The 27,350-nt window shown below is 42.2% G+C and overlaps 3 protein-coding genes across 4 annotated transcripts in view; 1 reads left to right on the top strand and 2 right to left on the bottom strand.

The window, feature by feature from the left end:
• LOC144721392 (myosin-10-like) overlaps nt 1-2,091 on the bottom strand; it is a 117,600-nt gene extending 115,509 nt beyond the window's left edge. The window contains exon 1 of one of the 2 annotated variants that reach the window (XM_078598985.1): nt 1,887-2,091. The gene's annotated coding sequence lies outside the window, so the exon portion shown is untranslated. The remainder of the gene's footprint in view (nt 1-1,886) is intronic. The other variant, XM_078598995.1, reaches the window with a different exon arrangement.
• Nucleotides 2,092-5,368: 3,277 nt separating this feature from the next.
• On the bottom strand, nt 5,369-11,754 carry CEP20 (centrosomal protein 20). Its single transcript, XM_078598972.1, has 5 exons — nt 11,621-11,754; nt 9,701-9,898; nt 8,164-8,248; nt 6,376-6,530; nt 5,369-5,568 (listed from the first exon to the last, which is right to left on the bottom strand). Exons 1-5 carry the CDS (start codon nt 11,646-11,648, stop codon nt 5,516-5,518), a joined length of 519 nt encoding a protein of 172 aa, XP_078455098.1. The 5' UTR covers nt 11,649-11,754; the 3' UTR covers nt 5,369-5,515.
• Nucleotides 11,755-17,580: 5,826 nt separating this feature from the next.
• Nucleotides 17,581-27,350, top strand: part of LOC144721383 (ATP-binding cassette sub-family C member 3-like) — a 54,480-nt gene continuing 44,710 nt past the window's right edge. The window contains exon 1 of the mRNA XM_078598957.1: nt 17,581-17,771. Coding sequence (XP_078455083.1) covers nt 17,730-17,771 — 42 coding nt within the window. The 5' untranslated portion in view covers nt 17,581-17,729. The remainder of the gene's footprint in view (nt 17,772-27,350) is intronic.

The raw sequence follows: 27,350 nt of genomic DNA, 5'->3' as shown, positions 1-27,350 counted from the left end.
AGGCCTCCACTTTCTAGGTCTCGAGAGAGACAGAGAGCGCCTCTGTACAGCAAGGCCGTAATTATAATATTCAAATATTCTCAAAATGTCCCCTTCAATATATTGCTATAAAATAGATTTCTGTTTATATGATTGTGGTTATGGTTGTACTTTATGAATACCTCATCTTTGCCATTACAAACAATGAAACAAGAAAAGGTAAAAAAAGAAAAAACAAAGCAATGTAATACAATACACTATTAGACATTATTGTAAAACATAAATAAAAAGTCAATCCCATGCGTTAGTGAATTTTTTAATATTTTAGGCAGGAAATGGCAGGAAATTAGTTTTCAAATTAAAAAAAAATTTCTGGGGGGGATCCTCAGACCCCCTGGAAGATTTGGTCCCCCCCAATGTTGACTCCATGGCTACGGCCTTGCTGTACAGTATAGGGTATTTGGTCTACTCTTCCACACTGGCCATACGTCTTTGAATAAGTGGGAGTACTCAGTCTACTCCACAAAACGCCGCGGCGGCAGATCTATATACAGTAATCAACACAAACTCTGGATAGCAAGTCCAATGTGCCAACCATTATGCAGAATTGTACAGATAGACACGCCGAATCTTGCTTGTCCTGAGTAGTCTCTGGTTAAATCCCTAAACACATACATTTGTCCTTCAGCTCAGATCATTCATATTTAGGTTCTATTGATAACAAAACAATTGCATGGTTGTATTCAAGCATATATACTTTCCCAGATATATCTTGCAAAAGAGGAAATGACTTAATGGATTTTTCCTTGGCCAATGGAAGTATTAATAAACACTGCACACATGTATACACCACACTACACGCAGCATTTATGTAACCCATTATATTTTGTTTCCAGCATTTTACAATGTATGTTGAACTTCTTTCGCACCGTACATAGTAACCAAACGTGCTAAATACAGTACAGCACTGTAATCACATTGCAAACAAACCTGCACTAGAATACATACATACTGGCAATTGGGCATTTGCGAAGCCCCCTAATGAACTTTCGACTTTCAAGTAAAAACTCTGTTCACATCCATTCTGGCTCTCAAAATAAATGCTAAACTGGGGTGTCCATTTGAAGAACCTACACGGACGGTGCCCAGAGCGGGATTGTAACCTTCTGTGGGTGCGTGCGTTACCGATTGGGGGGGGGGGGGGGCATTGTTGCGTTACCTATTGGGGGGGGCATTGTTCGCGTTACCTACTGGGGGCATTGTTCGCCTGCAGGGCCACCACCACCCCCACTCGACCCCCTCCCGCCGTCCCCAGGACACGCCTAAGCAGCAGAAGATGATGTTGTCCATTTGCTAGACGTTACAGCAACTTTGTAGCAATATTGTAACCAATCAATGTGTTTTATTAATACACATCCCACGGAATTCCATGACTAAGTTAGGAACATTTGCTACAGAGAGTCGCTTTAGCGTGTTGCAAAGTTATTTCTCAAGATCCTCATTGAAGAGAGACTTTAAAAATAATCCAGCTATGAACGTTAATACAATACATATTTTTTAAATATTAACTATCAATTTTTTTTAAGTTGTACTGGAAGCCGTTGAGTTTCAAGCAAAATGCCTCGCGTTTTGTGCGCACAATCTGCAAGGATTTTTGTTCAATCCTCTAAAAAGGGCTCCAGACGGCTTTAAACATTCCCAGGAATCTGCCAACACGGCGAGTACTTTAGATGTATTCAAAACAAGCTCCACTCCAGCTATAAGAAGTGCTATTTTGTGATTAACAACAACCACCACAGTTTGCAAAGCAGCGTTAAGAGACAGCAAGGAAGGGCATCATCAGCAGCAGCTAAAAACTTAGCGTCAACAGGGCAGCAACACACACACACACAGTGATAAAGCCTTACCTCTCAATTACCTCCTGTGTAGTTGTAGTCGTGGTTGTAGCACACCTCGAATCCCACTCTTCGTCTTAAGCTGAAGCGGTGATGTTAGTGATGGTGATGATGGTGTTGAGGATCGAGTGTGGTGGTGATGGTGGTGGTAGTGGGGGAGGGAAAGAGAGAAATGGCCCGTGGCTGAGACGGCGTGCAAAGAGGGCCCAAGTGGGGGGGGGTTGTGTGGGTGGCTTTGGGAGGAGTTTCAGATGTCTCGGAGCCGGTGGGACTGTGGGGAGAGAGGAGGGTTTGCAAAGCTTTGGCGAACCACCTCCCTCCACATCCCTCCATCATCATTACGCACGCCCACTGATTGCATCGCATGAAGCTGTTAAAGCAGCCAGTTGAGTCATGCCCGTCGGCCGTGAAAAAAAGAAAAATACACGGTCTCACAATCCCATCTAATCTGCAAGTTAAATACAGTACTTCTTGCATGGGTTTAGAGGTTAATGGACGTATTTATTCCCACTGAAACGTGGATCATTCACAAGGGAGGGGAGGGAAAAAGGCACAATTGCAGTGAAGATGAATGGCAAAATCGTACTGCAGGGGAAAAAAAACTACAGTTCACGAAGTTTGTGTCGTAAAAATGAATACTACAGGAAATGTTGTAAATGTATGTTTATTTTAGTTAATCCTTACACATCTGTCGCCCTTTGTTTCTGTTTCAATCGAGCTATATATGTGAACAGCGGTCTTCCTATGAAAACAAGAGACTCCGGCCATCGTAATGTGGAATTTCCACCACTTGCTCAGAGCTAATGTAGAACTAGTGTGCTTAATTGTTCAAAACTTGCTACTATACCTACTGGGAATCGGGTGCTCTCCCAGCTAGAATGTAGTGAGCTACTCAGGTTTATATGTAAGGCTTAATTTTTCATTCGATATTTTCCACAACACAGCTCTAGGATGGCTGGGAGTAAGAATTGTCAGCGTAAGGCACTACCACTAGAATACCTGCAAGAATTCTGAGGACAAAAATAAAGCGATATGGATGTGAAATACTAAAATATTTTCCCACAACAGAGCTTTAGACTGTTCTGCCTGAAATTGAACACCGATTAATTATATGAACTGAAAATGTGGGATCTTATCCTAAGGGCCAAAGACACTGGAGATACTTTATGTACGAAACGCCTTGTTCAAAAACAAACCTTGCAAAAACAATTAATCCAAACGTTTAAACAAACAAACCGTGGGACATCCCGCACAAAATCATTTTAAAGTTGAAACTACCAATATCTGTCTTGGATTTTTTGTAACGTGTCGATTCAATGTAAATAACATATAGCACTTTCAAAAGTTCTGTATTGGTTGCACACATTATCAGCCTCTGAAACATTCACATTCCAGGATTGCAAATGTGTTATCATGAACGCGTCGGTTAAAATTCTTTCGATGTAGTCATCACCAAATGACCAAACTTTGCACTCGGCACAGACGTAGATATGCATGACGTGCTGTGTGGTTTGAGGGGCAGCGTGGCTAAATCCAGCCTTAAGAATGCGCTCATTTAAAGCAACGCCCACACGCGACACAGGAAAAAGCCAAAGAGCCAATGTGCGAACGGGTGACATCAGCTGTTTGAGAACGCGAGCCATGTAAGGGCATGCTGAGGTAGGGGGCGTGGTCACGAGGAAGCAGGGTTTATCACAGGCCGATGTCATTGCCACACCTTGCAGGTAACATAGGTGCATAGCTTGGTCGATTTCTTCAGTTTCGTCGCTTAGCCGACATTTGCTTTTTTCCTTACTGCTAAAACCCTATTTGACCTCGTTTCTGCCCAGTCTTGTGAATGTCACATCACAAAGGAATCGTTCAACACTATCAAGCTTTAGCATATTCTGTGCGAACAGGTTTCACATTTCTGAGTATTTGGCTGCTATAAATGTCCACGTGATAAGCCACTTCGTTGAGCTATCATGTGATCAGGTCGCTTCTGAAAAAGAGCAATATAGCTCAGTGGGCCTTACCTGGTAAAATAAACATAGTTTAGTTTCAAATACTGAAATATTGCCGAATATTTCTCCGATACTAAGTGTTTTAATGTACTCTCTGGGATTGGCAGGGTAGAAATAGCACTACTACTGTATGTGCTTTTAAAAATTCCAATAAACCCTATTCACTCAGGGGTCTCACTGAATCTCAATATGGATGTTCAATTTGATTCTTTGGTGGACTCCCGTTTTTTTAGAATTCTTACATGTGGCCAGAAACTAGAGCAACCAGGAAAATATCACATTAGAAATGTAGCGGCATTGTTGAGCGCAAAGAACGCTCATTGTCAGCAATATACTTGCTGTGCTACCCTCTAAAGGTATCTTGGTGCACTGCATGTGGGTGACTCAGCCACCAAAGAATGTAAGATGTGGCAGATGTGGATTCGGTAAAAACAAGCTGTCTTTTATCAATACCACAATGCATTGTGTGCCAAACTTAGCAAATGTTTGTCTAATCCATTGACTTTTGATGTGTTGAAAAACCGTGCAAAAACGCACTGAAACGCCCACACGTGAAAGGCGTTTTATAACTTTTTTGTACTCAATTTTTAGCACTTTTCAGGCACCTGCCTAGTGATAAAGATCATCATATAAAGTAGGTTTCTAACAAGTTGTGTAATGGAGTTCAGTGCTTCATCATGAGAAGAGAATCAAATGGGGCGCACAAAGTAGATGCTATTTTATATCTATGAGGATGCTTTTGGCACTTGGAATTATTACATTGAAACAAATGACAAAACTTGCCAAAGCAAGATGCTATTGAAAATGAGTCTAGAGACTATAACACATCATACTGGTAGGAACCGCCAGGTTACACCAGCCCACAGGGGATTATTGTGTCCGTCCGTCGTGCAGGGAGGGGCTGGGTGGGGAGGGAGGGGCAGGGTGGGGAGGGGCTGGGTGGGGAGGGTGGGGGGTGGGAGGGGTGGGGCTGGGTGGGAAGGGGCTGGTCACCCCGTGGTGCCCTTATAAAACTCAACGTTTAACCTACTCACGCCGGCTTGTGCCCGCCCTCAGTCGGGCATATTTGCGGAATACACCACGCCGCCGTTGACCCTGGCCATTGACTGAGCAAGCCAACGTTCCTACCAGCTCCCTCCGCAGGAATGTGTTACCGAGATGCTTTGTGCAAGCATGGTGGTGTATGCTTGTAAAACAGCAGAGATAGGGTTTGTAGATCACAGAGCACGATGTGCTGCGAATTTCCAATCATGAGGGCTGCAAGTGCAGTAGAAGGTGGGCATATAGCAGGTTTGTGAACTAATTTGTGTGGACCTTTTGAGTTATTCCCCTCGTATGATTGAGTTTACACCAGGCACTTCAATGTCCTCCCACACACAAAATCAAAGATGCCAATTCAGAACACTCTTGAAAAATCTTGATAATAGCAGACTGTACACTACCCATATACATCCAAACCAATATAATCAGATAGATAAACAACAAATGAGGTTTCCTTATTAAATATCAATTTTATTGTACTTATTTCATAATTCCAGTGACATTGAATTGTACTTTTAATGTAATAAGTCATGCATGTACAAAAATGCTTTATTCATTCAGCGCATATGAACTTCATATGGGGGACAGGAGCCCTCATCACCTGTAACCTCCACGAACCACAAACTGCGTCATTGCAGGCTCCTCCACACCTGCATACAGAGAGATGAACAAATAAATAAGAGATGGAAATGCATTAAAGAACGACAATGCCATATTTAAGGATGCAAATTTACAATTTACAACAAGATGATTTTTGTTTATATTCTTTATCACATATATACTAATGTCTACGTGATGTTCATGCATGCTGCTTTGGCTGTCTTGTCCCTGTTCTTGACACAATATGTTTGAATTAACATTGTACAAAAGTATACTGTATATGTTGTAGATTTCATTTTTTGTATGGCATGTCATTGCATGCTTTCCATGTCTCAATTGAAACCCTGGACACTCAAGACAAGTTTCATCTCAAGGGATTATCCAGGGTAAATTTTTACAAAAAACAACTTAAGTATGGCACATTTAACATTTAAATGGTTGATAGTAAAGGGGTTGTCCATCACAACACCTAGTACCCAAGTTCATCTGGCATTGCCAATGTTGTAGCCTGTATTGTTATCGTTTATATAATTTTTAAACCATTCAGATGCAATCATTTTAATCCAGTGTCTCCTAGTGTTGAGTGCACGTTTTATTGGATTTATGTTGAACTTCTTTTGCACAGTACGTAGCCAACCGTGCTAATCAGTGTATTTTATTATTGTATACACATAGATGTTCGTGACAATGACTGATGTAAATTCTAATGATGTTCTAGAAGGGCAAAAAAAAATGCAATTAACCACAGATATAGTTGGTTATAACTGAAAAAAACCCCAACATTTTCCTATACAGTATAAATGTCATGAGCAGCTCTGGCCCCTACCAATTGCAGTTCATCTCAGAAATACCCTCACCTGTGTCCCCAGCAGTAGCTATGTTTTGTGGGACTCGGCTTGGAGAGGGAGCCCTTTGCAAACCCCTCGAGCCTCCCGGCATGGGCACAGCTCGGGAGGCATTGACCCCTGCCCCCCGTGACATAAAATGAGCCAACATGCCATAGAGCAGGGGGCTGTAATAAAAACACACATACACACACACCAAAAGTCACCACCACAACCAGTACTAACACTATAACTAACTTAATATCATGTTGATATATTATGCTGATATGTTGGCAAGTTGTAAACAAAAACATACATTTACAAGTTGATAAACTTTTCAAATCCAAACTCTCTTCATGTTTACAAAAGCTAGGATGATGTGCTCATCTCCACTGATCACTCAGGAATAGTATTGGATATTTCTATGGTGGTGGCCAGCGATTCCATAAAAGAACGAGTGCTGACTTTTAACAACATTGAAATATTTTAGGAAATTAACCTACAACAGGATTTGAACCTGGAAGCTTCCATTAAGTCAAGTCCTTTGGAACAGTGCCACTCACCTGGATTTAAAAAACAAGTTTATGTTGCTAGAAATACAGTACAAGTTTTTTGCTAAAAGGTATTAGAAGATCCAATAAGTGTGGATCAACATACACCACCTAAATACAAGTGTATAAAAACATTGCATTCATAGTCTTTTATACTCATGCATTGCAATTCATGCCCATATTAATCAATACAGTATCATGTTTCAATTTAGATGAGAAGCCATTAAGTGTTGCTTGTTCAAAAAAGACCTGAGCTAATGAGAAAAGAAATAGGGAAGCAAAGATCTATGTGCATAATTGTTTCACAAATCCAAAAAACCTTTAATGATGACAAAATATTGAAGAGTACATGAGTTATACAGTCATGCTGTAACTATTTAAAAAGAATAACAAATGTAGAATTATAAATTATAAACATCATATAAGAGACTGCTAGGACTCTAATTAACATTCAAAATTGACGAGTGAATACATCCCAAATTTAGCAGTTATTTGAAAAAATAAGTAACATAACACGTATGTTATTTCGTAATGTCTCAATATATTTGAACCACTTATATGGAATAATGATAGTATTGACAATTTTAAATTATTAGTGCATTGGGTGAGAATAAAATAGAATTCTCGTAAAATTCAGACAAGTCTTGTGCTAACCACAAACGGTATTGGATCGCCCCCTAGTGGATATGAATGTTCATGATTAGGTGCTCGTGGACAATTCCAGTTAGGGCCATCCATTTAGTAAGTACGCAAAAATCTGTCAAAACTTGACACCTCCCCCCCCTCCCCGTACGCACGCATACTTTTTACACCCCTCCACCTGCGTACGTATGCTTGATGCACCCGCCCGCCACCCGAATCCTATAGAACGGCCGATGTTTAATCCATGCAGAAATTATCAAGGATGAATATTAATGTGTTTAAGCAGATAGTTAACCGCCAGACTCTCTAACTAATTTGAAGGCCAATGTAGACAAATTATTATCGAGGCTTCACCCCCCACCCCCGTTTCCTATGCGTACGTACATTGTCAGACGCAAGCGTACGCATTTGGGTTAACCCCCCCTCCATGTGTACGTACTAAATGGATGGCCCCTTTCGTGACGACTCTGAGCCCAATAAGGGGTATCAGCTAACTGGGAAATCCAGTGCATGATTTAGACATGAACATTAATTCAGAATCTCTGAATTGTTGTGGTCTAACACGTGCCTTTGTATTCGTTGAGCCATACAAAAGTTAGGGAAAAGAGGCAGAGGGTTGAGGGCTTACACAGAGCGTGCAGATGGCTCCTCCAACACATGCAGCTCCCGTGCAAGAAAATCACGTTCCAGTCTTATATCTGGCTGTCCTGCCTCTGCAGAAAAAAACATATGAATAAACTGAAGCAGAGCTGCATTATCTCAAGCAAACAATAACACTGCCTGAACATTTTTGAGCAGGTAGACACTTTTGACTCGAAGAAACTTGCACACAAACAGCCACAGATATATAGAGATGGGAAGACACAAATCCAGATTGTTGGATACAAGTGTAGTGTAATAGCGCTGGCTGGTGGACAGCAGCGGCAACTGTGGTGGACAGACAGCACACACGCCGGTGAGGGCGTGTACGGTGTGTGGGCAGAGTGGAGGAACACGGGTAAGGGTCATGGAGGACCCCGTCTGCATGCCCCTGGAACCTGCTAGTGGGTTCGAGAATGGAGGCGCGGTCAGGGCGGAGCCAGGCCGCGCTGGGAGGATAAATGGGATTTGAGAGCAGGAGCTCGGGGCTGCTGGTTCTGGGAATGGACTCGTCTCGTCATTGCTGTCGTCTGGTCGCCGTCGTCGCTAAACGTCTCCACTAGACTTTGCGCTACGAAGGAGAGTAGTTGGCTATCTCAGTCAGCGCCGTCAGTGTTAAACGGCTAGTATAATATACAGGCTAGGCTGAGCTACTGTGGAGAGTGTGCAGACGAGACCGTGAAAGTTGTTAATAAAGTGCCTCCGAGAAACTCTGTCTCTGAATCGTTGACACTACACAAGTATTAGCACATCTCTTAGATCAAATAACGACTGTCACAGCTGTGGGATTTAGCAGAGAAAATAACAGTTTTTTGGTGGCAACAACAGTACTGCTATGTTGAACTTAAATCAATGACCTCTTCAAATAATCGATACATTTAACAAAAAATATTTTTGGGTAGTTTTCAGGCTACAATTGGACAAGGGAATATATTAATCACTGGAGGGCAGCTCATTCCATTACTCCATCATGGACATTATAAACTATCATTGAAATTGTTTGAGTGGTCTAGGAATAATTATCTGGAGAAAAATGCCTGCATACAAAGATACGTACATACAGATTTTACATGTACAGATTATTGTATTGGATAGCTATTGTCCAGTGCATAGTTTGGACCAGTGGAGGGACGTAGTTAATTTGTGAGAAACAGGGTTCAATTCCTATTCAGCCAAACCAAGCATCTGCATCTACCGGTCGCTAATTCGATCTCCAGGTTCGGCAATTGATACAATGGGCCAGGTTCTTAAATGTCCACGCCCCTGTCCACTCAGCAGTATACATGGGTACACCACCGTTTGTGGATAGCCAGATCGTGCGCGGTGGGGTAAAGTGTGTGTACTCCCACCTCTTCCAAGATCTCTGACCATCATGGAATTTAAGGCCAAACTACCCTCTATAGTGGTCTCTACAGCTCCCTCTTGGCCCTTCCGTGAGCTAGAAATTGCAGGGATTCACCTTTACATTTATTTTTTAACAAATTTGAATTTCAATGCACTATAATCGTGTAAAGCGACAGCGTTACCGGTGACGAGCACTCCGGCCGTGTAGTTGTACTGGTTGTAGCTCAGATACTCATGGATGAGCTCGTTGAGCAGGAGGTTCTCATGCGGCAGCGGTGGTCGCGCAGTCTCAGGCTCCGCGAGGCTCGTGAACACCTCCGCGCGCAAGCGGGCCCTGGTCGCGGCCAGCACCCCCCGCCGCTCCAGAGATTCTCGCACCGCTGGAAGCGCAAATACAATTGGTCAAAATCTGGGCTACTGTCATAATCATCATCAGCCATGAGCAACTCACTGCTGGACTGATCACATCGCACCAGCACGCGCGTTAATTTAATCGCTCCACCTCGTTCTGACGTGTTCCACACCTTGGCTGACAATCCGTAATTATTCTTGACCTTGGCTTCATCCTTTTGAGCAACATGCCTTGACCAAGCAACATTTATTTACAATTTTACGTTTTTTTTAAAATCTTCCCCATTGTAAATCCACTGCTGGATGGACTCCCTACATAATACACGTTGGGCAGACTGTGGGTTGGTTAAGGGATAGGGGGACCTGGGTCTTGTTCAAATACTGTAATACACATCGAGCTCAGGTGGCTGGGTTCGTAGCGTGGTGGAAAGCACACACTCCACCATCGCTTCGCTTGCCAATATTGTACGTTCATATTATTTCGCTACTTGCCTATTCTAACGCCATATATTTTCGTGTAAGTAGAATGGTTTTATCTACGACTATCAATAAGGTCATTTGCGAAATTTCAGTGCACTACTACTGCATATGTTTACACAATTTTCGATTTATGTGACTTGTGTGGCACGGACATCACCGTGCAAAGCATACCCTTTATACGCATACATGAGCAGAGGTGTATGCTTGGGACACTGACAATTTCATAGACAAAAACACATGGACTGGAGGGCGTACGAATGTTAAGCACATCGTAATTGCATGTCTAGTAAAGTGGGCTTGGACAGGACACGTCACAATGGACGGCCGAGACTAAAAACAAACTCGCAGCCAAAGGAGAGAACGCGTCCCAGTGGACGTCCAGAGCAGAGATGGGAGAGAAAACATCATCTCGTGTGCAAATGCTACGTAGATTGTTGTATCGCGGAGGCAGTTTTCACTTTCAGTTTTATTTATTTGGTATAGCCCTGTGAGCCGAATACCAACAAACAAAAACATGAACAAGAAAACATCTTAAAGTGACTATGTGACTATGCGTAAACAGAAAAATCCAGGAAAAAACAGAAAAAAATCTCCCAAGAAAAAAGCACCGTACACCAACGCTGTGTGCAAAAATCCAAGTGGGATGCAAGTCAAACAACAACAACAACCACAAGACAACTTAGATTAAAGCCATCAGTCTAACTCCGTACTACAACAAACATGGCCAAACCAAAAAAGTTTTCGAAATCACCAAAATAAAGCCATAAAAGCAATGTAACAGTGATCATAGCAGTGATAGAGAGGCCGAAATGCCTTCAACCAGTAGCGGATTGACCATGCCCGATTATTATGAAAAACAACAACAGTTCGATCGCGTAAATACAAATATTGCCGTCAAACCCTCCTCCACCCGACTGCCAATTAGTGAGGTTTGTCACGAAAACAGAACACGGCAATTCATGAGCAGTTACAGCAGCACACCAGTGCGCGTTGGAGAGTACATCCACAACATTTACAATGCGAGTTCGACGTTTCGCCGCTAAATATAGCGAGCATCATCAGGAGACATCCAGATGCGTGGACGGCGACAGTGGACACGTTGCCGTGGTAACCAAGCGAAGCGACGCCGCCTTCTCGCTCGCGCAACGCGTCGCGAGCCCTTTGTTGACAGCGCGATTTAAACAACCGAGTGGTGTGCTGGTGGTGGGTGTCCACGCAACGCACAAATATAACAACCCTTCCCTCCCTCCCCCCCCGGCAATCTGCGTTACCGCTTCTCAGCTCCTCCACGGTCGCCATTTGAAAGACGAAAGTCGCGCCCGCCCAGGGTCGAAGGTCGCGCGTGACGTCACCGAGGAGGCGGGGTTACGGGTCACCGGACGTGACGTCACGGATTATGCTAATGAGAAAAGGGGGCGGGGGCAAAGTCGCGAGTCTGCTTGTTCGCGAGCCTTATTGTCCGGAATTAAGTTATTTTTTTGTTATTCTTGGTTCTTTCGCTTCTATGTGACTTTACCGAAAGAACCAAGAATATGAATCCCTCCAGTCACGAAAGCTTAAAATCAAAATGTATTTTTGTTGCTGTTAATTTTGCGTTAGAATCGCGTCAATGTAAATGTGTCGTTAAACACGCCGCCTCACCCGACACGGCCAATTAGAAATGATTGTCACGGAAACATTCCTGTCAACCTCTTATCAGTGCCCTACCTTATTGCAGACCAATTCAGACCTGACTGGTCACCACGTGCCCCCTTATACATCTCAACGTTAATCCTACAAAGTCCCATCACAAGGGAGAAACAAACAAATAGACAAAACACTTTTTTGCCAGAATTCAAGTTAAAGTTACTTTATTTGGTATAGACTTGTGAGCCATTCGGCTCTTGAATCGCGTGCAACCGCAACAAACAAAAAACATGAACAATAAAACATCTTAAAGTGAATATGTGACTAAGTGCTAACAGAAAATCCAAGAAAAAACTGCAAAATATTGCAGAAAAAGGCACCGTACACCAACTCTGCAAAAATCACCAAAATAAAGCCATGGAAGCAATGAAACTTTGATCATAGGAACTGTGATGGAATTTTCACAATAAACGACATAAACAACATGGACCACCAAAACCCTACAGCCATAGCATTGAAACGGCTGTACGCCGTATGGACCTGCAAACTAAATTTCCCTGTACAAGAATACGGGTTGACACGGTATGCTTAAACAAAACGTAAACAAAACAACATAGGTCTCTCGCTGTGGCTGTCCTCACCTGATGACGGATGACGGAATAAAAAAAAGTGTATTATTTTATTATTTCCCTTCTACGTGACTTTACAGAAAGAACCAAGAAAAGTGTGGGTTTACTCTCCAATACACCGGTGTGCTGGAGTAGTAACTAATTGGAACATTTTAAATCACGACGTTTCGGGTGCAACACAAGCAGCCGTCCTCAGGTGAAGAACAAAGCTGTCGGAAAGACAGCGTCCTAATGCTTGCGTTGTGGCCAAAACGTCGTGAGAATGTTATTGTTTAATGTATTTTAGTTTATTATATTATTATGTTTTCATTTGATTATTTTATTATTTCCCTTCTACGTCATATGAATCCCTGCACTCACGAAAGCTTTAAATAGAAATTTAAACCCACATTTACAAAATGACATGTTCTGATGCTGCATTGGTAGTGGTGCACAAGCACAATTAACATTCGTCAATAACACTACCACAAGGAAACAATAGACGACGTAACAGGCAATGACCCTTTATCGAAAAGAGGGACCAGAGTGGATAATAAGAGCTGGAGATGACTTTTATTACATTTTCGGATGGCCAGTTGTTAAATTGGCATTGGTAGTTATATAATGGCATTGCTACTAAGTAACAAATAATTAAATAACATACAACTATTAAAAACAATACGCCACCTTCCGACATCTGTTACTCATAAGAAAAAAGTCAATTTTTTTTTACATTCCAGATGGGAGGCGAAATGACGTCTTATTTATTGTTACTTATCGTATTCAAGACGACGCTAACGTTTCGCATAATGTATGTTTATTTATTTGGTGTGCTCATGCGCATGTCCAGTGTAACATGCCAATGAGAAAATGAGTAGGTACAGTAAAGGTTAGGTTCTGTAACATCTTCATTTGGCAGTGGCCTGAAAAAATATTGATTGAGAAATTAAATGGACTGCAGCACCCATCTCAATTTCATGGTTAAAACCTTGAAAGAAAGGTTTTAACTGACTAAATATAGTTTACATATTAAGACTGTAAATTCAAGACGTTACCCGATGGTTCAGAAGTCAGAAGCTGAGCTGGCACTGATGAATTCTGAGTTCAAATCCAGACAAGGCCCCCACGATTAAACTGGGCTCTCAAATGTCGTGATTTGATGGTTTCAGCCCAGTCACCAATGACTGCACAACAAAACCCTATCACATTAAATGGGGCAATTTGTTTAATTTGGCGTTATTTTACTTCTGAGGATTAAAACATCGATTTAACCGTCTTTGTGGTGGGGTGGGTGGTAAAGTGCTGCCCCCTCCTGCTCGAACCAAGGCACTTGAAGGGATCTCGGGCAGCTTTGTGATACCTGCTTACATGGACTCGTCTATGACTTTTTGAACATATATAAAGAATCAAACATAGCAACAAATATCATGCTATGCCCTTCACTCGCACGAATGGCTGCGAGATATTCGAATGACGCCAATAGCACACTTGGGATACAACTTTGATAAATGGCAAGAACAAAAATAGAATAGATGGACAGAACGTATAGTTTACATTATTTCAACCTTGGTGTCTGGTAAGTGGTATCAGATGAGTGCTGAGTGTCAGGTAATGAGCAGTGATTGTGAATGATGTAAGGTGATTGGTGAGTGTCAGGAGAGTCGTTTTGAGTGTCTGTTGATTAAGTGTTAGGTTAATGTTAGGCAGGGAGGGAGTGTCATGCGAGTTTGTATTAGGCGAGTGATGAGTGTGTGAAGTGTCAAGTGAGTGGTATCTGATGAATGTTTGGTGCATGGTGACTGGTGAGTGTCAAATTAGTGCTGTGTATGAGTGGTATCAGGAAAGTGGTGTTTGGGGAGTGGAGATTTTCTTGTGAGGATCTTATGAATGCAAGTGACTGGTGATACATCATCGCAGTTATTATAGGGAAGCAAGCATATTTTGTATTATTAATTTATAAATTACAGTAAATTGTTTTCAATAAATCTGACCATCCCTATTCTGAGAATGGCTTCTTGCCTAAGAGCCTGAAAAATGTTGCCTATTTGAAACCTATTTCCTGTGTTATCACTTGCACGTACAAACTCGGTTTCCATCCAGTGAGAGTATCGTTCGACAATCTCTGTGGCTCTCATCCACGTATGAGTCACCAATCTAACCTGTCACTGGATTATAGGGGTACATTGACCACCACCACACCGAAAACTTTCCTAACAACGTGTGTTGTTGCATTCTGATTCACAGTTTTTGTTGTTTTACATCCTCGGGGCAAGATGATACCAACGCAGTGACTCATTCCACTCCCTCGACTTCACACACCTTTTAATTTGTGTTTGCGGCGAGCAGCGGTGTCGTGATTTGTTTTGTAATTCCAAAAACATGAGGATTATATTTTAAACAGTTTCTGAGCGCAGGCCCAAAGGTCATGTCAATTGGTCAGTAATGAAGAACATGATCAAAGTTTTTGAATTGAGAAAGGTTATTATAGGCGTTTTTGCATTGCTTTAACAAGTTTATGCAATTCCTCGTGTGATTTTAACAAACTAAACACCTCAATAAACAACCGAACAAATATGCATCCTAAACATGCAGATAGAATAAGCACAAGGCAGCAGTGGAGGACAATACATTTAATTTGAGATTGTGGTATATAACTTGGTGGTTTGGAAGCGAATGTGGCAAAATAGCAGTAGTTTCATAAGGAATAGGAGGTTGCAGCTTGCGATCTGGGAGGAATGTGTACGGGATACAAGAAGGCAGGCTACCGAGACAGGTATTTGAGTGTAACCCAGATGTTGGGATACTGCAACAGCATTTTTAGGGTGGCAGGATGGAAAAGCAACAGTTCTGAAACGTGTTTATAGTTGAATTCTCTATACAGGGTGCTTCAATTAAAAAAAATATATTGATATTGGACTATCGCTTTTAATGGGAAAAGAACGGATAATACACTGTGTAACATGATAACAAATCTATGTTAATAGCTTAAAAAAGTCAAAGAGTCTCTACTTGTTCGCCATCGTTGTCAACACGTGCCTGGAATCTTCTCCAGGTGGTCTCCAGAGCCCGGAGGCATCACATTTCTTGTGGTTTTGTTGCAAATTCTAGGAAGTGTTAACATTGCTTTGAAGCACCCGGTATTTTTTCAAACAATCCAAGGAAGCAGAAGACGCTGTTTGGATCGCAGCGGCACCGCCAGTATATGCATGGATGGTGCGTTCGTTGGATATGCTTTTTATGGTTTGAATCTTTCGTGACTGCAAGATTCATATTCTTAGGTTTTTCGGTAAAGTCACGTAGGTCAAATAAAAAATAAAATAAAAATTAATAAAAGTAAAATAAAATAAAAATCACGACGTTTCGGAGGCAACACAAGCTTCCGTCTTCAGGTGACTTTACCGAAAAACCTAAGAATATGCTTTTTATGGTTTGGATTTCACCACAGTCGCAGTACAGCAATTCTTTTTTCTTTCATTTGTAGACGGTGTACGTGCGTCTCCCATGTTACTTTCGAGCATCTCTTAGCGAGGTTCATAAGTTGTCGTGGAAGGGAGAATTTCGTTACTTCCACTGTCGGGTCCTCAATGAGGTGTTTGTTTGCCACATCCATAGCCGCCCAGGATTCCGTGCAGAGAGTGCCGATGTTATTGTTTGCGCCCTTGTTGGCTTGGGCGGAGGCGCGCATCCAGAATGGTTTCTTGGATTTCAGCCTGGGTGGTGGTGTGGCCCGATCAGTTTCAATGACAATGCATAATATCATCAAAGCATAATATCATCAAAGCATATTTGTTTTCATGCTTTACCACAAGAATGTGTAGTTAAATCAGACTTGATACTCATAATAATTACATTTATATCGCCCTTTTCATCAAGGATCTCAAAGTGCTGTGTACAGGACACAGCAGCAGCAGACACTCAGCATAAAATCATATTATAAATACATTTTAAGAATAATTTACGAAATGAAGTAAAAGTTTAATAAGCGGAAACGTATACTGTAAATAGGTTTTATGGCGTATTTTAAAAATGTCCACAGACTTAGAGATTCCTGATATTTCGCGAAAGAGCGTCCCACATCCTGGGAGCTCTGTCACCCATAGACCGAAACCTCGACCTGGGAATGCAGAGAATATCTGCAGATGTTAGGGGACCTTTAGAGGACATTTGAGTGCATGTCAATGATGTAGGCTGGGGCAAGATGATTCACTGCTTTGTAAAGTTAACAATAGGTGTCCATTTGGTGTTTGAGCATCTTAACAACTGTATTATTGCCAGAAAGGGTAAAATGTTTTCCATTTTCATCATCATGAAACTGGCAAAAAGAGTCCCACATCCATACGCAGCGCACACACAACGCCCGGAATAAATTACAATCAAGGCAGCAAAGACACAGATCACCCGTGTAGCCTTAACATACTATTGGGGCAAGTGCTGTTACCGAGCACCTATGAAGGCTGGAACGGCACACGGAGGGGGTGGAGTGGCCAGCACCACGCCCGGCCGCCTTTGCCTCCCCAGTGGCGACGTTCACGCACCGCGCAACAGGTTACTACTCATTTGACGCCGAGTCAGACCGATGGGGAGGGGGCCCAGGACCGGTTCAAGACAATCGTCACCGGTGTTGGTGGCCGTGAGCGGGAATCGAACTCGGCTCGCCGGCTTCGCTGCGCAGCGCAACGCACTGAACGCCACTGCAGCCCCGACAGCACCCAACGCGTTCACGTGGGGCCAGCAGCAACCCAACATCCCCCCCCAACATCCCCCCCCACATCCCCCCCCAAGCATCCCCCCCCAACATTCCCCCCCCAACATCCCCCCCCAAAATATCCCTCCCCCAAATCCCCCCCACATCCCCCCCCCAGCATCCCCCCCCAACATCCCCCCCCCATCATCCCCCCCCCCCATCATCCCCCCCCAACATCCCCCCCCCAACATCCCCCCCCCAACATCCCCCCCCGACATCCCCCCCTCAATTGGTGAAGCTGAATCCTCCGAGCGGTGCGAGTGGACCGACTGCCACCGCCGCCGCCTTCGCCGTCGTCGCTTCCGCGGATTTCTCGAGGCGGCGTGAGAGCGACCACACATCACCATCCCCGCCACTCGCTCTCTCGCACACAACGAGAGACGAGACCCGACAAAGGACGCGATGGAGCAGCTGTGCAGCGCTGACTGCGGCGCCGAACTTTGGGTGAGATTACAGTCGCGTAGGTAGAAATAAAACAAAACAAACCACGACGTTTCGAACGCAACGCAAGCGCCCATCTTCAGGTGGAAATCGCGATGTCTGCTGCTTTGTGCTTCAAATCAAGATTAATTGATTCATTCGATCGTGCATTGTTTCGTTCGTCGCGTAAGCTCGCTTCCATCCAATTGATCGACTTGTTTACATATGTACCTAAATTGAACCCACTACACATACACCGCATCACACGGAGCTCGTCAGATGTCGCAATGCTGTGGGGGATTTAGCTGGGATGGGTGACCAGCGCAACGCATAAAGCAGGTGTTTGTTGGGAAATATAGACGGCTGCAAGGGCTACTCAGTGGGACAGCAGAGAACACGCTACAGCAAACAACCACTGCCTGTGATATGATGGACACGTTCCTCTCCGTCTTTACCAATCTACACCGACCATCGCGGCGCAGAGATGTTAACTACCTCGCCTGGTATGCAGGAGGTCGTGGTTTCAAATCCGACCCCCCTGGTGTCTGCGTATTTGGAGTTTGTGTCTCTCTCCCCGTGGTCGCGTGGGTTTTATCCGGGTTCTCTTGTGTCTTACATCCACATTTAGAATGAATACGCGTTCAGAGTATTTGGCTACGATATACTTCCACATGATGATAAGCCACTTTGTTGAGATATAATTTGTGGCCAGTTCGCTTCTGAATTAGAGCCAAAAAACTCGGTGGGTCTTATCTGGTGAAATTACTAATTTAGTTTAAGTATCGTCATATAACGACACAGTGCGCGAGGAAGCATTAATTTAGCCTGTTGACTCAAGTACTAATTTGGCTAATTATTGAATTGACTTCTGTATGCATTTCTTACCGTTAGTCATGTACAAGTTACTGATATTGTCCATGTACCGAAACGCCCTTATTGTATGTATGTTAAACTTCTCTCGCACCGTACGTAGCCAACCGTGCTAAGCGTTAATGTATTGTTTTGTAGTCATTCATAGTTTATATTAAGTATTCTTCGTCCCATTAATGCAAGTTCCCATTTATGTATTGTTTTATCCACATTTTCATCATCACTGCTGGATTAAGGCCTCCCCAAATCACGACTCACGTTCTCGCGATGCAATAATCCATCTAGTTCTTGCACACGAGCTGATTTCATTACTCCATCTCCACGACGGACGTTCGCCCTTTCATGTTATCTAATTCGGCTGTCACTCCATCGTTAATCTCCAACACTGACCATCATACCTACTTGCAATCTTGCTCCTGCCCAATCCCACAATCAATATGACGTCTCTAACTTGCATAGGTATCCTGATCCATGTGTCACTCTGTTACAATGTAATTCTTAGCATGCATCTCTCCATTCGTCGTTGTGCACTTCACCATTCTCATCCACATATCATAACCGGTAGTACACACGTTCTTCAGGCAAATTGGTATGCTAATACTGTATTCATTATCAAGTTAAGCATTCCACAACAACCTGTTCTTGTCCTCGTTTAACTTTCATGATTTCCGTCTGGATTTTCAACAGCTGTCTTAGGTTCGCACATACTCTGCTGTGTTTTTCCGAGGATTTAAGTTGGCTCATGTCTATGGCCACTAACGGGGGTAAAAAATTACACAAATGTTAAAGCATTGGGTTGGCAGTGGTTCACGGGCACAACTGAAAAAACATTGCATGAATACTGCCTTACAATAAGGAAAAATAGGTAGAAAACACGTTTTTTAATGCACACACTTTTCACACAAAAGTCGAAAATAAAAATGTTTATCCCAGAATTTAGCAAATTTCACATGCTGAATAAAAGTGGGTGGCTTGCATAACGTATTCTGACGTTTCATTCGTTTGAGCAGCGAGATAGTTTTACTTTGACTTGAGTGTGTGCATCATTGCTGTTGTCAATTCAGGATAATGGACTTTTTTATTTTATTTTTGCCGGTATAATAATGCATACTGTACCACTTTGTGAAAAGTGAGTAGTACTTGTCCATCGCTGAGAGTCTGGCCCACAGCCGTATTAATGTGAACATTCACCGTTGACTTCAGACCATCATTAATATTGAGCACTAACCAGCACTCACCTTAGCTGACTGTCAATTGAACATTGTAAGTTTTTAGGGGGCAATTACAGGACTTAAAAAAAAAATAAGAATAACGCTTGCATCACACTGACCTGCATAGGCGTTCACTAACTAAGCAGGCTAAACATCTTATCTTAATTTAAGTTGCTATTTATAATTGCAGTGCCTGCGTTTGAACCAAACCAGGCCCTCCCAGCGATTCCATTGTTCCAACAAAATGTCGGGGTTATTTTAGCAATTTGAAAATATTTACATTTGGCCTCTTTTCACTACTCAACCTCATTGTGCCACTGGTGTCAGTTGATACATTTTTAGGAACCCCTACTGACAGCATCCTGACATGACATCCTGGTATACAGTGATCCTGGCAGGGAACAGCCTGGAATTACACCGCAGCGCTAATCCCATTGTCTCAAATATCACAGTGAAATGGCTCTCATCTGCACTAATATGGGGCGCACTATGAGTACATTCCATTATCTCTGTTTATTCACGCATATTTCAAACAAATCTTTCTGGGTCAATTAAGTTTGGTCAAATCTTTAGATAATCATTCATAAAGGACGCATTTGCTGCAAACATGCATATAGGATTAATTTGCCATACCTTTGGGTTAATCCTCTTTATCTTTGCTTAAATGTGGATAATAGGATAAATGACATGTATCTAGAAACATTTTCTGGGTGAATTCAAGCACGATCGAATCCGCGGATAATATGATTAATATGATGCCACTTACGAATTGCTCCACAGGTCTTTCCGACAGCGTCTTTCTGACAGACCTGTTCTTCACCTGAGGACGGCTGCTTGCGTTGTGGCCGAAACGTCGTGAGAATTGTATTTTATTATGTTGTATTTTTATTATTTTATTATTTCCCTTCTACGTGACTTTACCGAAAGAACCAAGAAGATGAATCCCTGAAGTCACAAAAGCTTTAAATCGAAATAATGATCATGTTTAGCCCATTCTTGATTCACTATTGGATGACATTGTGTCAGTTATGGGGAGTGCTTGACCATACTTCACTATGCTGGTCAGTGTGGGTTGGTAATGGCGCACCCAAAACCAGTCCAGATATCACTTCTCCACTGATATATCGTTGTGGCCAGAGTCGAGCTCAGGTTGCAAGTCTAACGAGTGGCCATGGTTCTACACCCCCCGCGCCACCTCTTATCTATTTAACAGCATAGATCGCGTAAATATATGAATGTGTCGTGAAACCCGCCACCACCCGACACAGTCAATTAGTAAAGGTTGTCACGAAACAGAACATGCCAATTCGTGACTAGTACAGCACACCGGTGTGTTGGAGAGCCAAGCCAAAACATTTACAATTTGAGTTCGACGTTTCGCCAGTACCGTAATTACAACTAACTACTCAGATCGTAAATGTTGTGGCTTGGCTCTCCAAAACACCGGTGTGCTGTACTAGTGACGAATTGGCATCTTCTGTTTACGTGACAACAAGCAAGCCCAGGGCTATCAGTGGAGATGAGCTCCACCACACACCACATTGCGTGTTTGAGCAGGGAGACACGTCGACTTGACTGAAATGGTAACATGTGAGAAAACATGCGAATGTTACTTCAAGTGAGGGTCCAGGAATGTAACTCTGACTCACTGAAGTGCTGAACTAGGCATCAGCCTCATATTTGGCCACTCCTTTAAAACACAGGGGATCAAATGACAAAAAAACAATATTCACCCGATAAGCAGCACTGCGTTTAACAAAAGCCAGGTCCTCTGACGCATTCAGGAAAGGTTGCAAGTTTGCTGCTTGGCTCAGATGTTACAAAAGCATGCATGAGTGTGTTATTTTGACTGCAGTGGGGAGATATTTTACTGCATAGATTGTGCATAGGCATTCACCAAAAACCCAAACAGTTTCTAGACGTATGGTTTCCTGTTCATGATATGTTAGGGTATGAGGTTACTCAGGGATGATTAACGCAGTGCCACCTTCCCTTACCTTCAGCTTCACTCTCTTCAATAAAGTATCAAAAGATATAGCTTTCAAAATGCCATGTAATATTTGGGTTAATCACCTCCAAAATCCTCTCGTAGACCTAGGTCACAATTAAAACATTAAGATAATTTAATGCCCCTACTTTGACGCCAGAGCACTTTATGTCACCTTACACTGACTGTATGGGTTCCTTAGCAGTATTATGCAACATCTGCCCCCTATCAATATTTGGCCTTTTGTCACCATACCAGGGTGTGCTCGCCAGCTGTTTGGTGGGTTATATTATTTGGATTCTGCCATGGTGTAATAGTTGATACACTGGACTTCAATCCATAGGTTGCAGGTTCAATTAAATTTCCTGGCGTGGGAGGTTAAACAATGGTGGAAGTTTCTTAAATTGCCCTCACCACTGTCCCATCTGCATTCTAAACGGGTTTACCACAATCACTTGGTAGGTCAGCATGGAAAAGTAAAAAAGTAGACCAAAATACTCTTTAGAGGGGTCCAAAGAACTCTGTCAATATGGAGTCTCGTCTGCCAGTAGTGGCATGAGCAAGTAATTACAGGGCAGAACCTTTATCATTATCTGCTGCTTTTTAGGCATCCATTAATCAAAAATATGCATACGATTTGCATAATGGGAACATATTTGCAGCAAATTAATTGATGTAAGGGCAGAACATGCAATGCAATGCAGAAAGTCAGTGGGTTTTATTCAGGGTTTGCCTGGGTTTGACTCAAACTCTTGTTTTAAAATTAAAGATGTAGGTCGACTTCCTCCCAAAATCATTGCAGGATCGTTAAAATAAGTGTCACTTATTAGTTAGTCAACCGCAATTGTCCAATGGAGAAAGCAGAACCAGTATAAGGAATATGGATTTTCTACTGCTGTACTTAAGACCACCAACTGAGATGAGTACTGCCCTATGGTTGCACAGAGAGATTTGCTTTCAATGCCTGTGCGAACAGCTCAGAAACATGAGTTCATTATTTAAATAAAGAGGTCATCATGCAACTTATCTCATCCGCTCTGATGTGGGGGACCATTTTATCTTATCGGCTGATCTTATTGATTGCATATCTCCAAAAGAATAACTCCTCTTGTCCATTGGTGAAGTGGATAATCGGGTAAACTTTCCGAAATGTTTGGGAAATTCCTTTTAAAAAAATGTGTAGATATTCATGTTTTTAATGTGTAGATACGAAGAGAAGTTTGGCGCCCACTTTCAGTCTTCGACAAACATATCATAGAATGGATTTGCCACGTGACTTATCTTATTATCTAGTATAACTTTAGCACCCTCTTTGACCACTTCCATGTGTGCTTATCCACAGATAAATATGGATAGAATACAATCTTCATTTCTATGACATTCATATGCAACCACATCACGACATACTTTATAATAAAATAATAGGATTCATATTTTATACAACTTCTTTTTCTGACACAATGTGAACGGGACTTGTATTGGATCAATTAGAGGCCACTCAAATATATATTGTATATAGTAGGAGAGAAGTTAAACTGTATTGGCTATATATTTACCTCTGCCCTTATAACATAACAAGTAGAAAACATATTCTTGGTTATTTCGGTAAAGTCACGTAGAAGGGAAAAAAATATTGCTGATGATGATTGCTTGTGTTGAAATCGAAACGTCGTGAACATTTTATTGTTTTATTTTTTTATTATTTTATTGTTTTTCCCTTCTACGTGACTTTACCGAAAGAACCAAGAATATGAATCCCTGTAGTCACGAAAGCTTTAAATCGAAAAGTAGAAAACACTGATATTATTTGTGAATAAAATTTAAATTCCAAGGAGATCAGGTTTTAGAGCAGGAGTGGGAAACTTTTTCCTGAAGACTGAATAGGGTGCCGTGTTGGTGAGATGTCAACTCCCTCGCTTGGTACGCTGGAGGTCGTGGGTTCTATTCCAACCCTAATATCTGTGTATTTGGAGTTTTTATGTGCTTCCTGTGGTCGTGTGGATTTCTAAACATGCGTTTAGAGTACTTGACTGCTATACATTTCCACGTGATAAGCCACTTCATTGAGGTATCATTTGTGGCCAGGTCGCTTCTGAAAAAGAGCTAAATAGCTCAGTGGGCCTTCACTCGTAAAATAAAAAAATGTTTAGTTTTCGAACTTTCAAATACCTTTGGCGAGCCACACATTAGCACACACCTCAGATACTTCTGTCATGGTAAGATGACCTTGGAACGACAGGCTAGAAACACAATGTTCCCAGGTTGAACATATTTCCCCTTTAGTACCCGATTAGTGCAGCTTAGATACTTGCAGTGGTGGATAAATATCGTTTGTGGAACATTTTTAAGTGGCAAGCCTCATGACAAAAACTACTTGAGATTAAAATCTAGAATTTCAATACTGTGCATCAGAACCATACTAGTGCTATCAGTGCCATCACTATCCGTAAAACCGGTCTTTTATCCACAATAGTGGCTTTAAGCGTCGTCTCCAGGAATAGCGTTTCGAGCCACCGAGCCTAGAAAAGTGACCTTAGTTAACAGGAGCAAAAAACTCAGACTTACAGCATGAAAGTAAGTTTCAAAAGAATATAATTCTAGCCTTCGTTTATCCTCGGGTTGCCACTTGTCCTGCTAATATTAGTATCGGCTCTAATCTAGATTTGAAGTATCAGCTCTAATCAGGCCCGGTTCGTCCACTAAGGGCAGCTGGAGATAAGAAATAATTTTTCTATAAATTGTTTTGTTGTGTTTAAAATCTGGAATTATTATTTCAATGTGAATTGCCTAATGAAGGTAACATTTTAAGTTGTTCGTATCAGAAACCGCTGCAACACCACAGTCTGATTTGTGCCTCGGGGAGGTGTCGGGACAGCTGTGAAGGCGTCCGAGTGAGAGATACCCCTTCGTTCATTGCGATTAGCTTCTAGCATTTTAGCCACGCCGTTTGAGACCTATTCAGGGCCGTGGCTGTAATAACACGATGTCACAACGCGAGGTTGCACTGTGCAAGTATAGCGGTTCACGGCCTACACGCTCTAGGAGGCAGTGTGAAAGGGGTTGTGGTCTTGTGGAGTGTGGACTTGAGGGTCATGGGGACAGCATTTGAGTGCTTTGTTTCGTATTGTTTATAAATGCCTACCGTTGGTAGATAAGACATCACTTTCACGGGAAGGCCAATAGGATGACGAGGTTTTTCTTAATTAGAACACCATATTATCTGAGGCCACTCACAACATGTCACGAGCCACCACTGGCTCTATTCCTCACGAAGTAGCCAACTGACGACAAGTAATGGCTCTCCCTCTGATCTTAAGCCTACAAAACCCCTATCATCCACCTTCTCTGATGCATCACCGGGATCCCTTTTCACTTTTTGTAGAACTTTCAGTTTTGGTTCTCACAGCTTGGCCATTCCTGGCTGCTATAAAGTAAATCAGTGATACAAATGATAACTTTGTTGTAAATACACTGGGTACACAAAATATTCCACTGTGTCATTGTTATTGCATAAAAATCTGATGTTTGGAAATGTTTAAGTTACAGTACTGTATATTTAAAAGCTAGATACTTTGCAGTTGCCCAAAATATGTTGTATATACCAAACTCTTTATGATCGTCTAATGGGGAGCTGTGAACAGCCTTGTTGAAAGAGCTCATCTTTTAATCTTAATCATTCACCCCTGCCTCCACCTCCCAAAGCATGTTCGTGTCTTGTGTTCAGGTATGACCCCACCAAACTGGTTTAACTTAATGACAGTTACAGATGGAGCCTGAGATATTTAATACACGACCTTTTACTCTGGACAAAAGAAATCTGCGGAATCTAAGTATTCCGTTTGACTGACGAGTACCGTATTTCAATGATTGTAAGTAATGATAGGCTTCCCTGACAGTTATTACACCCACAAATCAGTTTGCTTATGTAAGGTTGGGTACTTATTAGTATGTAGTTTTGCTGCAGAAATTACGGTTGAATTTCATCTGACTCAATATAATAACTTAAAAGTAAAAGTGCCCCGAGGATGGACATTTTTGGCGGTGCTTATTTTCATTTCCTTAGTCAGAGGTGAACATTCCACATTTAGATGTGGGGGGGCCCGTCTCGAAGTCGACAACTGTTGACTGCTCACAAAGTCTTACTCATTTTATTGCCCAATAGACTGAGTCGACCCTCAGCCAGAATTTCAATATTTTACATTCTCATTTTGAGTCAAATGCTGTGTAACTTAATCTCTTATTCGAATATATTTTCTGCAATGAAATAGTTTTTTTTCTCATGTGATGGTTTAATTTTGTTTGTGAACCTCTAATCCTGCCACACAGTCCCTCTAACGTAAATTTCTACTACCCCTGATCAGTTTATGTTACATGCTCTAATCCGACTATGGCATGGTTTCTCAAACTCCAGTTGTCAGCTGTCCAGGTTTACCATTCTTGTCCACATATAAATTACACACTGCATGTGCCTGATGATTGGCAAACGTGTTATGCGTGACTGTGACACAGATATCAAGATTTAGATGCAAATAGAGGTCTTGTATCTTGTTTGTGTTATATATCCGTCTTGGTTAGTGGTGGCATGGTGGTTAGCACCCTGTACATTGAAACTAGTTTGATTACCAGCATGACTACTATCAGTGGTGAGTGATATTATAACCAGTGTTGAGCCTCCCCTTGGTCGACTCAGCCTTAAATTGGTACCTGGTGTGGTGTATAAATATCAGCACTGGGGAGAAAAAAAATATTACACGATCACGTTCAGAAGGAAAAAAAAGCGTGTTTGCAATTAAATATAGCCATATTCCAATAATTGTTCCTTTGATTAAAATAAATGACAATCAGCATATTGCATCGCATTTATAATTTCTCCTTTCTGAGGTGGATAAAATGAGTAAAACTGTGTGAAGTTAACAGTAGTTAACGGTCGAGAGCTAACCTCCTACAATTGGAATGTGGAATATTCATCACTGGCTCAGGGCTACCCACAGAGATGAGCACTGTCCCAATGCACTGTGATCACTTGAGATAAAGCCACGTAACTCTCGTCAAGGTTCGTTGACACCGATGCCCTTTTCTCTATCCATTGAGCCAGCAGTGTCAGGCTAGTCACACCCTAATGCGATGTGGGTGTGGGGTTATGACACGGCTATGTCAATTCTCAAGCATAAAAACAAATATTAATTCACTCTGTTGGAAGTAGAGTTGGAAGTGCGCACCGAAAAGAGTAAGCTAATCTTTTGAACAAAATGCCATTCTGACTCAGCCCATCATCCTTACATAGTCAATTTGGTCTCCTCAATAAGGAGACCATGTAATAGTGCATGGTCTTATTGAGAAAATGGCCCCACCATGGGAATGTGGAATTTCCACTGCGAGCTCAGGCCCGCCAATGAAGATGAGTGCCGTCCGAATGCACATTAGAGCATGGAGACATTTTACCTTTTACTTTAAAAGCACTTTCTAGTTATGTATTTACAAATGTAATCACGGGTATCTGTCTGGATTCATACGAAAGATGTCAATGCTGCTGGC

The sequence above is a fragment of the Lampetra planeri genome, chromosome 1, assembly GCF_965212315.1.
Source record: "Lampetra planeri chromosome 1, kcLamPlan1.2.h2, whole genome shotgun sequence".
Classification (NCBI taxonomy): domain Eukaryota; kingdom Metazoa; phylum Chordata; class Hyperoartia; order Petromyzontiformes; family Petromyzontidae; genus Lampetra; species Lampetra planeri.
This window is presented reverse-complemented; position numbering and strand designations above follow the sequence as displayed.

Excerpts from the sequence above, each read along its gene's own strand:
- CEP20 (XM_078598972.1), bottom strand. The coding sequence starts at position 11,648 with ATGGCGACCGTGGAGGAGCTGAGAAGCG. Across the intron at positions 8,249-9,700 it reads GGCCGGAGTGCTCGTCACCG|AGGCAGGACAGCCAGATATA; the intron begins GTAACGCTGTCG and ends TTTTTTCTGCAG. Across the intron at positions 5,569-6,375 it reads AGCTACTGCTGGGGACACAG|GTGTGGAGGAGCCTGCAATG; the intron begins GTGAGGGTATTT and ends CTCTGTATGCAG.